Source organism: Drosophila elegans, unplaced genomic scaffold (assembly GCF_018152505.1).
Source record: "Drosophila elegans isolate 14027-0461.03 unplaced genomic scaffold, ASM1815250v1 contig_397, whole genome shotgun sequence".
Classification (NCBI taxonomy): Eukaryota; Metazoa; Arthropoda; class Insecta; order Diptera; family Drosophilidae; genus Drosophila; species Drosophila elegans.
The window spans coordinates 2,393,257-2,407,661 of record NW_024545782.1 but is presented as its reverse complement, the minus strand read 5'-3'; the positions used below and the strand labels follow the sequence as shown (position 1 = coordinate 2,407,661).

At 39.3% G+C, this 14,405-nt stretch overlaps 3 protein-coding genes across 3 annotated transcripts; 2 read left to right on the top strand and 1 right to left on the bottom strand.

Annotated features, from left to right (window-relative positions):
• Window positions 1-57: 57 nt before the first annotated feature.
• On the top strand, window positions 58-2,635 carry LOC108137772 (WD repeat and FYVE domain-containing protein 3-like). Its single transcript, XM_041708835.1, has 3 exons — window positions 58-167; window positions 239-353; window positions 761-2,635. Exons 1-3 carry the CDS (start codon window positions 77-79, stop codon window positions 924-926), a joined length of 372 nt encoding a protein of 123 aa, XP_041564769.1. The 5' UTR covers window positions 58-76; the 3' UTR covers window positions 927-2,635.
• A 5,033-nt stretch (window positions 2,636-7,668) lies between these two features.
• On the top strand, window positions 7,669-10,731 carry LOC108137786. The gene is made up of 2 exons (XM_017259692.2): window positions 7,669-7,869; window positions 9,890-10,731. The coding sequence occupies exon 2, from the start codon at window positions 9,914-9,916 to the stop codon at window positions 10,415-10,417; it is 504 nt and encodes a 167-aa protein (XP_017115181.1). The 5' UTR covers window positions 7,669-7,869; window positions 9,890-9,913; the 3' UTR covers window positions 10,418-10,731.
• Window positions 10,732-13,019: 2,288 nt separating this feature from the next.
• On the bottom strand, window positions 13,020-13,762 carry LOC108137782. The gene is made up of 2 exons (XM_017259688.2): window positions 13,652-13,762; window positions 13,020-13,534 (listed from the first exon to the last, which is right to left on the bottom strand). The coding sequence occupies exon 2, from the start codon at window positions 13,527-13,529 to the stop codon at window positions 13,290-13,292; it is 240 nt and encodes a 79-aa protein (XP_017115177.1). The 5' UTR covers window positions 13,530-13,534; window positions 13,652-13,762; the 3' UTR covers window positions 13,020-13,289.
• Between the last annotated feature and the right edge of the window lie 643 nt (window positions 13,763-14,405).

The window sequence follows — 14,405 nt, the reverse complement described above, 5'->3', positions numbered from 1 at the left end:
ATTCCGCGCAATGTTGGCTTTTTAAATCATCAACCAAATTTAATATTGTCAATTAATGTTCCGCTCAAAGCTGACCATGCATACAGCATATGATCGCAAGGATAATGCCGAACCAGCTAGCATAACAGCGTTAACGGTATCCAAAGATCACAAAATTCTATATGTCGGTAAGTGTAACATTAGATTGATGCAATAAAGAAACAGTTTCATTTGCATTTCCATTTGCAATAAATTAAAGGTGATGCACGCGGTCGCATATTTTCGTGGAGCGTTACAGAGCAACCAGGTCGTGGAGTGGCCGATCATTGGCTGAAAGATGAGGGTGCCGATCAGTGTGTCAAATGTCATGTCAAGTGAGTTGCTCAAAATATCAAATTATTATTATAGAATATGGTTTGTTTATTATAATTTTGGCAAAAAGATAACTTAACATAAGCTTGGCATGCATTTAAAAACTTGTGATTAAAATTCATCAACTTTGTTTCATACGTGGTATTATTATTTTTAATTAAAACTAATTTGGCATGAATGCAAATTCATATAAATTTTCAATTTTTTCACTTGTATTGTAGCTTACGTAAGTCTAGCTGAATTACAAAAACATAGAAAAGTTCTAAGACTTTCTGGGCAGATGTTTTAACATTAGTTTTCATATTGCAATCAAAGATACTATAAATATGTCGCATATGCTCTTTTAGATGTTAAGGCTATATATATACATACTCAGTTTATTTAAACTTTAACCATCTGTTCATTTTAGGTTTACACTTTATGAGAGGAAACACCATTGTCGCAATTGTGGTCAAGTTTTCTGCAACAAGTGCAGTCGGTTCGAGTCGGAAATATCACGCCTTCGAATACTAAAGCCAGTTAGGGTGTGTCAAGCGTGTTACAGTCAACTGCGATCGAATTCGGTGGACAACTAGATAAATCTAATGGAATGTCGAATACCCATTCGAAAACTAATCATATAACTGTTTTTATTTGTAACTGTGGAACGTAGTTAGGTTTAAAACATTTATTTAGTTTTTCGATCCAATAATTATTCAAACTAGTTAAGCTAATTTCAACCAAAGGCTGTTAAATGATTTTATACTTTATTTTGTATAGTTTAACTCGAATTTTTTATGTACACCGACAAAGTTTGCAATATAATTTATATATTTATTTAAAACTATTTATTAAACACCAAGCTATAAATAATAAATTTTAATTATGTATGGGAAGCATTGACAATTTATAGTTATGTAAAAGATATGTAAAATTCTATAGATATTGATCAAAGTATGTATTGGCCAGGGCACAAAAATGGAAATCAAAACCTAATGTTTCCGGTATTGATGTGCAGGCAGCAGTCAACCCACAACAGCTAAATCAATAATTATCAAACCAAGCACCGCCAGTAATATCAATTAAATAAATAACTTGAACACTTTATTAGTAAATAAAACCAAACACATCACGAAGGATGTCTCCGCACCTTTTGCGGGGACTAAACACGTCTTAGAACACAACACTACAACCTCACATTAAACTAAAGGCAAGTAGATTTTCTCAAGATTACTTTTAAATACTAAGAGCAATGCAAATAATGTAATTAATGGATCATAAATTGTAAAAGCAATAATTTAAATTGCAATTAAATATATACTTCAACTTTCTAAAAAATACTTTCCCAACTTGTAACAGTTTCAGTTTCGAGCTTTAAACCATTCAATTCCTTCCATGAATTACGACAAGAACACCTAAATGTTTCAATATTGTAAATAAAAAAGTAAAAAACAACAATGAGAATCTATAATAATAAGACAAAAGAAATTAGATAAATATATCGGTAGCCAAGGTAGAAAAACATTCCGTATTTTGTAGAGAATCTACATGTTGCATTGATAATAATTTACAAAAATTACATATGTACGGGTGACAGGTGACAGTGCAATTGCAATTTCAATCTGTCCGGTCTGTTAAAAAAACTCCCGGTCTTTATTATGGAATAATCACCGAAGCCAGAGCATAAGTTACTTTATATTCCCTACAAACGTTTCACTGAACTATACAGCTCAAAGTCTTCAATTATGTTACATTTCAGTGCAGTGAGAAGTGTTATAAAGAAAGTCATTTAAATGCAGCACGAGAGAACAACAAAAAAAATACAAGAGCAAGCTATATTAGAACCCGATTCCAGTATTAAAGCGTTAGAAACTGCGTTCAGCCCCTTACAAAATCGAGTTAGTTTATGTTTTGGAACAAATGTGTTTATATTCTGACTCATACTTACTGTTTCCTTTTACCAAATAATGCTGGGCAACTGTGTTTTTGGAGCAGAAGACTTATTTTGTTGTGAGTTATAATTCATTCAAACTGAAAACACTATACTTAAAATATTTTTTTTTTGGTTTTGCATACATTTACTGCACAATAAAATCTAGCATGTTAACCGAAGAGAACTACCAACGATATTGAACGCAGGTTCTAACAACGCTGAAAACGGGCCAAACTTAACTACCTACATAAATTACTAAAAAAAAAAAAAATAAAAATATATATTTATTGTTAGTGTGTGAGATAGAAAGCATAAATATAACGGCATGCAAAGTTTAAAAAATACAATTTAATAAATGAGCTATGTTAACAACCAACAGCATTTTTATTGATTAGCCGAAATCCATTCATGAACTATGAAATCAGCCAAGGTTGATATAAATGCACAATCATAGTTTTGTCATATCAAAGTAAAGCCTTTTCTCATGTGCGCATGAGTTATAGTCTTATTCTATTACGTCATTCTTAATGTGATGGATTTTTTAAAGGTCATAAATTTAAATTTACATTTTAATAAGAAAAATCATTGTGATGATTGCTTTTGAATCTTAACTTGATAAAATCGAATAGCAATTTGCTAATTTGGTTAAGTTGCACACTTAAGGAACGTTAATGGTAAAGCTAAAATTCTTTCGAATTACTAAAAAATTAGAACGAATTATCTGTGCGACAAAGGTCAATGGCTCTTCAATAAATGAGAAAGTACATTAAGGCAAATTTATTTTTAAATTGGTTAGCCAAGTAACAGGTATCTTATAGTCGAGACCCTCGACTAATTGTGTGAATTTATATCAGCCGTCTTTTGTGAGTCTTCGGGCTTGCCTATTCGGGTAACGGTAAATCTTTCTTGATATTCCGCGCAATGTTGGCTTTTTAAATCATCAACCAAATTTAATATTGACTCCGATGAGTTGTCACAGTGCAAATCAAATATAAAAGGGTCAAAAAAGAACGCTATACTCGTTAAATCGACTATAAGTTACTCGTTACTCTGCTAGCAAAGTTCAATCTAAATATTCCCCCACAAAACAATCGGAGTTTAGGTGGCGCCATCTGTCGAGCTGCATTGCCAATACTAAAAACTAAGTGCGTGCAGCAGGTGGGGCTGCTCCTTGTTAACAGTCCTTTCGTTCTGTTTCTCTACATCAGCGATTACTGGCAAAGCAGCGGCCGAGCAACGGCAGAGGACTTTATAACTCTAAAACTTCTAAAATAATGCCTCGATTTTTTGTGTACCGATTGATATAACCGAAACACACAGGCAGAGTCCAATAGCTAAGGCCTAACATGTCGCGAAGTGACGTGACAGACTTTCGCGGTTTGTGGGCGTTAGAGTGGGCGTGGCTCCGTTTTGAAATAAATTTGAATCTGCATTTTAAATCTCTAGTTTTAATAGTTTCCGAAATCTCGACGTTCATACGGACGGACAGACGGACATGGCTAGATCAGTAGCCGGATCCTGATCGAAAACACTTTCTTCTACCTGTTACGTAGGAGTAAGTCTGTTAGGGTCCACACATTTTTTTTCTCAGCTGATATCTCGACAACGCGCTAACCTTTTGAAATAAAAATTTAAAAAATAAAACAGAGAAAACTATCGAAACAGAAGTTGCGTGTTTTTCCCAGGTACCACAAAAGTTTACGAGCAATTTATTTTCGATTGTTGAAATAGCCCCGATTCACATTTTTATGAAGTTCCTGTTCTTTTATACAGTACAAATAATACTAGGAGTAATACTTGGAGTCCTTACTCAATCGATTAACATCCTCAATAATTTAAGACATTGCTTGTAAACACGATGATGTTAAAGGGAAATTCGAAAATGTTATCAGTTTCACATCCGAGTGAAAACTGGAACAGGCTTGTGTAATTCGGTCTGTCTTTCATATCATATCTGTCCGTCCGTCTGTCCGTCTGTCCGTCCGTCTGTCCGTCTGTCCGTCTGTCCGTCCGTTTATATGCAAACTAGTCTCTCAGTTTTAAAGCTATCTGCATGAAACTTTCCCAAAAGTTGTCTTTCTATTGCAGGTAGTATATAAGTCGGAACGAGCCGGATCGGACGACTATAGCATATAGCTCCCATAGGAACAATCGGAAAAATAAATGAAAAAAATTATAACTTTGCTGTTTTTTAATTTTTTGTTTAGTTCTTGGACATATAGCAATGGTTAAATAATTCAGAATTATGGTTTAAATTTCATCAAAATCGGACGACTATAGCATATAGCTCCCATAGGAACAATCGGAAAAATAAATGAAAATAAATTATAACTTTGCTGTTTTTTAATTTTTTGTTTAGTTCTTCGACATTTAGTAATGGTTAAATATTTGCGATTTACGGTTTAAATTTTATCAAAATCGGACGACTATAGCATATAGCTCCCATAGGAACAATCGGAAAAATAAATGAAAAAAAATTATAACTTTTCTGTTTTTTAGTTTTTTGTTTAGTTCTTCGACATTTAGTAATAGTTAAATATTTTCGATTAACGGTTTAAATTTCATCAAAGTCGGACGACTATATCATATAGCTTCAATAGGAACAATCGGAGAAATAAATGAAAAAAAATTATAATTTTTCTGTTTTTTAATTTTTTGTTTAGTTCTTCGACATTTAGTAATGGTTAAATATTTCCAATTTACGGTTTAAGTTTCATCAAAGTCGGACGACTATAGCATATAGCTCCCATAGGAACAATAAAAATATATAAAAGACCTATCAAATAATTGAGCTGCAAATCATCATAGCTTCAATGTTTTTAAACATATACGCAAGTAAATTATAATTTTAATGTTTTCAAAAATGTTTAATTCTTGCAATAGCTGCAAGGGTATATGAACTTCGGCTTGCCGAAGTTTGCTTTCTTTCTTGTTTCAAGTAAGCTTAAATAGAAATGAAAACATTTTTAAACATATAATTTTTTATATGGTTTTTATTGATATTTTAAGAAAACAAAAAAAAATATTAGTATTTATGCATCTTGGACGGAAAAAGAAATAAAACAAATTCTTCATTAGTAATATGTCATTATCGGCTTAAAAACTTAAGAAAATTATTTAAAATAACAAATCGGCGCTGTCTTGAACATTTTAAAAATACTTATAAGTACAATTTTCTTTTAAGTCAAAGTGCAAACGCCTTGAAAGTAATATAAACAAGATATATACCAAATTTCAGTTCAGTAGAACTTGAAATATCATGTCAACCAACTCAAAAAAAGTAGTTTCGAGAAAATCGCGTTTAAAGTTTAGGAAACATTAATAATGACTCGGGCGCCAAACATTCAAAATATGCAAAAAAAATCTAGACCAGAATCCCCCCTTAAGTTGGTAAGCATGGTCTCCGAGGTACAGTTCTTATATAGATTCCGAGATTCTTTACAAAAAAATTTCACAATCACTGACACACAGCAGTGTGTAAGTTTTTAACATTAATTTGTATGCGTTTTTTTTATTTTTGTACAAATTTAAACATTTCTTCTTTATTCTTCTTTATTTAGTAAAATGCTTAACCATTTCTGTAAAAAATTTGCTATCAGAAATGTTGCAACGTCACGACATTTCATCTCGTTAAGAGGTGTTTTTGTTTGGTTAAAATACAGACTAATTCTTCTAAAAGATATAATGTACAAAATACAGTGCAATAGACTTAACGACATTCATTTGACCCATTTCAATTATGTAATTGAACTTATATTGAGATATTTCCAGTAATGGTATGGACGATTTTGCATACGGAAAGCAAAAGAAGTTCAAATTTTTAACATCTTTAAGTGCCCATGAGAAGGTAACGTAAAAAAACGATTTTAAAAATCTATTAATTTTTGAAAACTTAATACACGAACTTACGAAAAACAATAAAGATATAATTGGTTTTGTTGTCTTTTAAAAAATATATATTATTTGTGTAACCCCGGTTCGGACCTGATCCCGGTCCAGCATATCGACCAGTCGAATCGTAAACCGGAACCGTATCTATCGTTAAGTTCGAACTCCGAACCTTAGCCTAAGCCAAATTAAAATGAGTTCACAGTTTTGACACTAACTTCGCTGTTATATTTGAATGCACTTCGGGATAAAGTGTTAAGACTAACTATTTACCCTAGGAGAGACGGACAGACCGACATGGCTAGATCGAGTCTCATAGTGCTGCTTATCAAGAATATATATGCTTTATAGGGCTGTAATGTCTCCTGCACTGCGTAGAGACTTTAGGCTGAAATTACAAAACCCTCTGCAAATGTATAAATGTAACTTCACTGGTTTTCAATTTATCACTATGGACGGCAGTACATGTAGTGACGTTCCGGACCAAGTGCGTATGCATAGGAGACTACTATATATATTTGATTTGATTTATTGATTTATAGTTAACAATGAACTGCTAACTTACACATATATGCTAAAAATATATATAACTTAAAACTAACTAACTATTATATGATTCAAGAAAAGCATAAATGTTAGCTGATATCCGATCAATAGAATTTTCGAAAGATATTGCAGGGTATACTGCATTATAATTGGAACAAAGCACCCGAAAGAGCTCATGAAGGGCAAAGTTGGATCTACAAATTGGCAAGTGAATAGGGCGAAAAGTACGAGTAAATCTTGAGGGAACAGCGATGTTAATATAGCTTAGGAGGAGGCCAGAATTCACCTCATCTATGAGAAGCTTATGCAAAAAAACTACTCCGCTGCACATTCTACGATGTTTTAAAGACTTTGGATCAATTAACATTAACCTTGAAGAGTAAGGTAACAAACGCCTCACTGGGTGAGGCGTAGAATTGAAAATCTGCTGTGTGCTGTGGCCCGATCGTAATTGGTGTTGCATCAATCGAAAGGTATCGCTAAGTGAATAAGTATTGCATACCAAGACTTAAGGAAAGTTAATTGGGTTGGGAAAAAGGGCGTTGATAGTGACATAATAAAATTTTTTTAAGTGGAGTTTTTGGGTTGATAAAATATTACACTTATCTTAACTCTGTTTAAATTTTGTTCAAAGTTTTAGTCGAATGACACCAAACTTGCTTGGATATAATGCTCCGTTCAAAAGTTTTTAAAAAAAAAACTTGATTTTGGTATATTTAAAATAACAAAAGTTTTCCTCATCGTATGTCAGTTTCAAAAAATTTTAAGGTCCTGTTTTAAAATTCTGGAATTTTTTTGTGTTGGACAGGACGTTACAAAAAATTTGTGTTCTACGACTTTTTGAAAAACTAGCTTGTTTGGCGGCAAATCGATAAATATATCTAAACTTTGCACGGCTTTAACTTCTCAACTAGAGATGCTACAGTGATAATTGTCATTTAAAAGTAATTGTCAAATGCTAGACACAAAGCCTTGACATAATTGGTCTCAATAAAGTAGTTTTAAAGTTTATTTTTGTTTTTTATACTTTTGTGAGGACGCTCAAGGCGCCGACGTGGCACAGCGATCCACTGAGATCGGTCTCTTTCTTTTGCGGCAGCCGAACAGAACGGACCACCAGTAAAACTCAGCGGAAGGAACCAGCAGACGGCGACATCAGATCAAGCTCAGGAGTAAGATAAGCAACAGAGATCAGAGGCAGGCAGTACTGAGTGCGAAGGTTAGGGGAGAATACGAGAATAATTAAAAGGAAGATAAATTGTGAAACTAGAAACCCCAAGTGCTGGTAGTAAAATTTAGTGAACTTGGCGGAGTGCTTTTGCGGGTTGGCCAGGTTGCCGCATTGCGTTTCCGAGGTCTGTTTTCTCTACGCAACACGGACGACGAGGCCGACCACGTGATCCCGATAACAAAATCCCGGTGGCAACTTCCAGTCCCTTTTCGTCTCCTGTGTTTCTACAAATTTAGCTGTAGACTCTGGCCGGACTGAAGCCTATCCCAGCCTATGAAAAAGTCCTTACAGTTTGGCGCCCGAGCAGGGACGACTCAGGGACGACCTAGGTATCCTGCAGGAGTTGGGGCTTTTTTTGGTATCAACCGCATGGCTTAAAGACCCATGTTCAGCCGTGAGATTTTGTTTTGATTACCCAAGAGCACCCAAGATTTAAAAGCCTAGACAATGAGTAAATAGGGAAAACGGTACTGCCACATACGACAACGCCAATCGACTCCGCAACTGTGCCGCCCACCACGAGCATCCCACGAGCGCCGCCCCCGAGCGCTTACCCAGCCCGCTCACACCAGGGGCACCCCGGAAGCCAGCTCCGCCGCCGACTTGAGCAGGTCCAAAGACGTCCCGAGAAATTCCGGACTACTCCCTGGATAATGGACAGCTCTATAGACACATAGGGCAGCGTCAACGCGTACTAGGAGAATGCCGCGACCATCCCTCCGCCGGGCACCTGGGCAGCCGGAAGGCACTCAGGAGGATCGCCCGTTACTTCTGGCCTGGACTTCATCGGGACGTGGTACGGTATGTCACTAGCTGTCTGAGCTGCCAACAGTACAAGATCAGCCAGCGTAAACCAGCTGGCAAGATGCTCACTCGGCAACCTACGAAGCCGTTCGCGCTCGTTTGAGCCGACTCCGTTGGACCCCTTCCCCGGACCCGACGTGGAAACACCATGCTCCTGGTTTTCATCGATATATTCTTCAAGTGGGTAGAGCTCATCCCATTGAAGAAGGCCACTGCCGCCCAACTGGAGTTCGAATTCCGAGAAAGGATCCTCTCTCGCTTTCGAGCCCCCAGGAGGTTGATTTGCGACAACGGCACGCAGTTCACCAGTCGAAGCTTCCGGGCGCTCTGCCGGAACAGCGGTATTCAACTGGAATACACCGCTCCGTACTCCCCCCAGCAAAATCCGACGGAGCGCGCCAACCGTACTATTAAGACAATGATAGCACAATATGTGAATCAGGATCATCGGACATGGGACCAACTATTGCCCGAGATCTCCCTCGCCATAAACACCAGCATCTCAGATAGCACGGGGTTTAGTCCGGCTTATCTAGTACAAGGTCGGTAGCCTAGGTTGCCAGGTGCCCTCTTCGATGCGGTCGCACCCGACTTACATGCCTCGCCTTTGGACCCAACGGAACGAGCCAAAAGGCTTCAGGAAGCGTTCCGCACCGCCCTGGAAACCAATCACATAGCTTCTCAGGAACAAAGTCGACACTACAACCGAGTGGCGACCCCAAATAGATTCACAGGTGCTAGTCAGTCTTCACCATCTGTCCAAGGCCAGCGAGGGCTTTAGCGCAAAACTTGCACCGAAGTACGCGGGTCCATTTAAGGTGATGAAATTTCTATCATCCAATGTCGTGCGCCTACAGCAGATAGACGGCCGGAAGAGGCGTACAGCTGGCATAGGCGATCTGAAGGAATATCGCCCGCGCGAAGAACAACACGACGACTCTACAGAAGACCCCAGGAGGAGCGATTCTCAACCCACACTTGATGACGTACCCGATACAACTCTACCAGGGTAGACGTAAGCGACGAAGCTAGTAACGAGTTATCTTAAAGTGGGAAAATTATATCGAATAGACTAGTTAAAGATAGTTTGATCTTCGCACTCAGGCTAGGCAAGTTAGGTAACGTAGTACTAGGCTAACTATTTGGACACCTTTCAGAAACAACCACATTCAACAACGGACATGGAACCCGAGGATCCCTATCAAGTGGAGGGAGGATACCGACCCGCTGACGACCGAGAAGGCTCCGAAACCGACAGTAGTGGAGAGTCCCAAGGCCACGACTCGGTCTTGTCCACCCACAGCCCGACTACACCCGGCCTATCCATCCCCTCCGCGGTTTTGGACCGATTCCTGGGAACCCCAGCGCCGGCGGCATTCCAAAGCGGGGATGAAAGTCTGGACCTCCAGCTATGCATAACCGGCGGAGAGCAGCTCGAAGTACGCCAGGCTCTCCAGGAGGACCGAGCGGAGGACTCAGCTCGGGATACACCAGACTGGATCGAGGCCCCAGAAGACTGGAGGGTGGACACCCCGGACCGCCGTCTGCCCCCCGCTCTCGTCGCATCCGTCCAGGCTCAGGATCGCCGGCGCGTGCGATATCTCCGCAAAATCGATGGCGCTAAATTTCGCATCAACGTGACCGCTCGGGGAGAAGTCATCGTGGCCCTCCGCCCACTTCTTTAAACACCCCAAAGTAAAGGGGGGGTGTGAGGACGCTCAAGGCGCCTCACATTTTCCCACTCAAACAAACCCAAGCGTACAAAAACAAGCGTGCCGATGTGGGACAGCGATCCACTGAGATCGGTCTCTTTCTTTTGCGGCAGCCGAACAGGACGGACCACCAGCAAAACTCAGCGGAAGGAACCAGCAGACGGCGACATCAGATCAAGCTCAGGAGTAAGATAAGCAACAGAGATCAGAGGCAGGCAGTGCCTCTGATTCGCAATGAGTGCGAAGTTCAGGGAAAATACGAGAATAAATTAAAGGAAGATAAATTGTGCAACTAAAAACCCCAAGTGCTGGTAGTAAAATTTGGTGAACTTCACGGAGTGCTTTTTCGGGTTGGCCAGGTTGCCGCATTGCGTTTCCGAGCTCTGTTTTCTCTACGTAATACGAACGCTTACCAGACCGGGGGAAAGTGCGGGAAACTACCGCCGGTCTTTTCTACTCACGTCCAGGTTAGGGACAGGCTAGTAAAATTTAGTGAATTTCACCGAGTGGCTTTTTCGGGCCAGTGAGGCGTCTCTGAGTTGCGTCTCCGAGGTTTGTTTTCTCTACACAACGCGAAAGCCCATATTTTCTTTTTCCGAGGTTTACTCTGCGCAATCTGAACTCTTGCCGGACGGGCAAATCTCCGCCGATTTCCCCGCGCCCTCCCCCTTCGCTCCGCGCAGAACCCAGTCGAAATCCCCGCCAGTTAAATCTACGCCGGTCCCGTTTTCGTGTGGCGTTTCCGAGGTCTGTTTTCTCTATGCAACACGGACGACGAGGCCGATCACGTGATCCCGGTAACAAAATCCCGGCGGCAACTTCCAGTCCCTTTTCGTCTCCTGTGTTTCTACAAATTTAACTGTAGACTCTGGCCGGACTGAAGCCTATCCAAGCCTATGAAAAAGTCCTTACAATTTTTTGAAAATTTTTAAAAATTGTTAGATTCGATTTTTGTTTAACCTTTTACGTTTATGACCCTTGAAATTCCTTAACTTTTGGTATAGAACAAATTTAAATTTAACACTAATCTTAGTTAAAGCAAACTTATTTGAAATCAGAGACTTTGCATAAATGTATAAATGTTCTCGTTAATTTGTATATCCTTTACAAATAGCATTTTAATTTCAGTCAGAAGAACACATTCCCAACAACACAGCATCATTAGAAGAGTCTATCTAGCTTTTATTTGTCCACTTGTTTCTACGCAAACTAGTCCATCAGTTTTCAAACTATTAGTACAAGCTGAAACGAGCCGGAACGGACGACTATATCATACAGCTGCCAGGGTAAAAATCGGGAAAATATAAGATACAAATTATAATTTGGCTGTTTTCCAATTGATTTGATCATACTTCGATTCAATGTAATTGTTTATTGTTTCAAAATAACGGTTATAATTGTATTAAAATCAGACTACGGTATCAAATAGCTGCTTGTAAAACATAAAATATCTGGTATCTGATTTTGTGACAAAAATGATTCAGCATTCGACTAAATAAATAAAATTTTTAACTGTTCCCATTCATCACGCTGAGATAAAACTGCCTCTGTACTACAGAGTCTGTAGGTAAAATACCTTTAAGTGGACTTAATGAAAACATTTAAAACGTGTATTTATTTAGTCGAATGCTCGTCACAAAATTTGATATCAGATATTTTATATGTTGAAGGTGCGATCGTCACGACTTTTTTACCCCGTTAAGAGGTGTTTTTGTTTGGAAAATATTTCAAAATATAGAAATAGTTGATTATTTAAGAATCACTGTTTTAAATTTATTAAAATCGGACAACGATCGATTTTTAACATTATATGCATTCAAATCGAAGTATAGTTGTTATAAAGCATATTTAATTTTTGGAATGGTTACAAGGGCTGTATGTTACTTTTGTTTGTTTTTGTGTCCTGCTTATTTTCGCCAATAAAAAACTCTTTTTTCTTTGTGCGTTGAAAAGCTCAGCTTAAAAGATATATCTCTAAAACATTCGCGATTGTCAAAAATTAAAGTTTAATTGTTCGCTTCATTTGAACTCCCTGATTAAAATAAATGACACCTAAAATATATTTTTTTGGTACTTCAATTTTTTTAAAGATTTAATACTGCCCGTCACTAAAAATGTATTGTATTCGCGAAAAAGTATGTAAAAGGTACTAACGACCACTTTAAAGCCCAAAAATCGCGAGAGTCCGTCACGGCCCTTTGTTGTATGGTACAGGTCAGTTAAAAAGCTCTATATGTTTATCCGGTCAATACCTATCGATTCATACGATGTCGGACCATTATTTTAGAAGTTAACGATCATTATTTTAAATTTTCTGGCTGATGGCGCCATTAAAACCGTATTATTTTTAGGGAGTATATTCATTGTTCTGATTTTGGTTAGCTGAATAACCAACCGATTTTCGTCATCAAGAATTCAATTTGTTATTAGAACGTTTTTTAAATTCCGATTTGTTTGCATAAATTGCTTAATCCTTATAATCGCAACCCATTAAACTAATAGATAGCAATCCGCCGATAAATTAATAACTTTTTTTCAAATTAAATTAAATACTGAAACCAATTTGACAACTAAGTAATCGGCATCGACCAGGTCTCTTTATGAGCAATATATGTATGTTCGTTTACATGGAATTTGGTCGGATCCCTTGGGCTGAGAAACTGTACAATATGATATTATGCAGGTGAAACCGTGTCTGGATTGCCAGATTTGAATGAAAGCACCATTTCATCCTGGGTTATGGTCCACTCCGACTTATCAAATCATTGTACAAGAAGGTGTTTTTTCTAAGTGGGCCAAGCGATGCATCTGGTTTGTCGGGCAGGGAAGCGCAAGCTCTTTTGTGCTAGCATCCACCGTTCCGCATGTAAGGATTGAAGCGCGACTTTCCGGCCGGACAGCGACCGCCGGGACAACAGTTGCCGCCAGGACAACCCTGCTGGCTCCTGCCGTGACTATCGTTGCCACCCGCCTCCATTCGGGGGCAGTTGCCACCGGGGCAATTGCAACAGGACCCGCTTTTCGGGCACTGCGAGTAGCCGCTGTTATTGAAGCCGCAGCCGTTGTTGTTATAGAAGCCGTCCATGCTCACTGGAAATAAATATATAAACATTTAATCGGTAATTAAACATTTAAAGGAAAACCAAAAACAAATTAACTCAGGCGAGCGAGCTGTTCGTTTAAACAGACTTCGGTTACAAAACGTACCTGAAACTTTTCAATTAGCCCGACAAATCAAATAATTGTGAATGTTTTTGGCTCGACCGACTTCCGATTTGTTTCAGATGCCCGAGTAGAATGAACTACGTACACTCCCGGCCTCGACAGGCAGGAAAATGAAAGCCCTAAGCCTCCTTGTTTTGTCGAAAATGGCATTTCGAATTCTAGTTCGAACTTGGGCGAGAGCGCATGCGCAGGATTTCCGGAAAGTGGTGAGTTTTCTTTGCCTGGGGGGCGTGGCTAGCCGCACACGCACACTGGGAAACTAATCGGGGTTGTGAGAGCAAAAGAGAGCGCTAGTGTGAGCGAGAGGGGAGCGGGCATAGAAAAATGCGACTTCTTGATGCCGCAAATTTGCCATGTGTGTGGAGAGCGGGGTGGGGGGAGTGTGGGTGGTGGCAGGGTCGATTGGGTGGTGGGGGGTGGTTGGGTGAGTTACGACCGACGGCGACGTTGACGTCGTTGCTGCAAATGACTTTGCGTTCTGACTGGTTAATATAACCGCAGGATTGTGCGCCTTATATACGAGCAGTGGGCCGCCCATGTAACCACAGTCAGCCAAATGGGCTGTGTAATGGACACGGGCTTATCCTGAGCCCCTCGCCGAATCGACTTACAAGACTCCACCCTCTAAGCCGAGTGCCAGTGCCAGTGCCATTGCCATTGCCATGTGCAAGACGTTCTGCTGCGAGGTTGTGTGTGTGTGAGCACCCCGCTCACACTGTCGCAAAAGTCACTTCAA

Bases quoted from the DNA above. Each gene is read 5' to 3' on its own strand.
- LOC108137772 (XM_041708835.1), top strand. From the start codon at position 77: ATGCATACAGCATATGATCGCAAGGATAATGCCGAACCAGCTAGCATA. The intron at 168-238 runs GTAAGTGTAACA...AATAAATTAAAG, and splicing joins TCACAAAATTCTATATGTCG to GTGATGCACGCGGTCGCATA. The intron at 354-760 runs GTGAGTTGCTCA...TGTTCATTTTAG, and splicing joins TGTGTCAAATGTCATGTCAA to GTTTACACTTTATGAGAGGA.
- LOC108137786 (XM_017259692.2), top strand. From the start codon at position 9,914: ATGGAACCCGAGGATCCCTATCAAGTGGAGGGAGGATACCGACCCGCT.
- LOC108137782 (XM_017259688.2), bottom strand. From the start codon at position 13,529: ATGGACGGCTTCTATAACAACAACGGCTGCGGCTTCAATAACAGCGGC.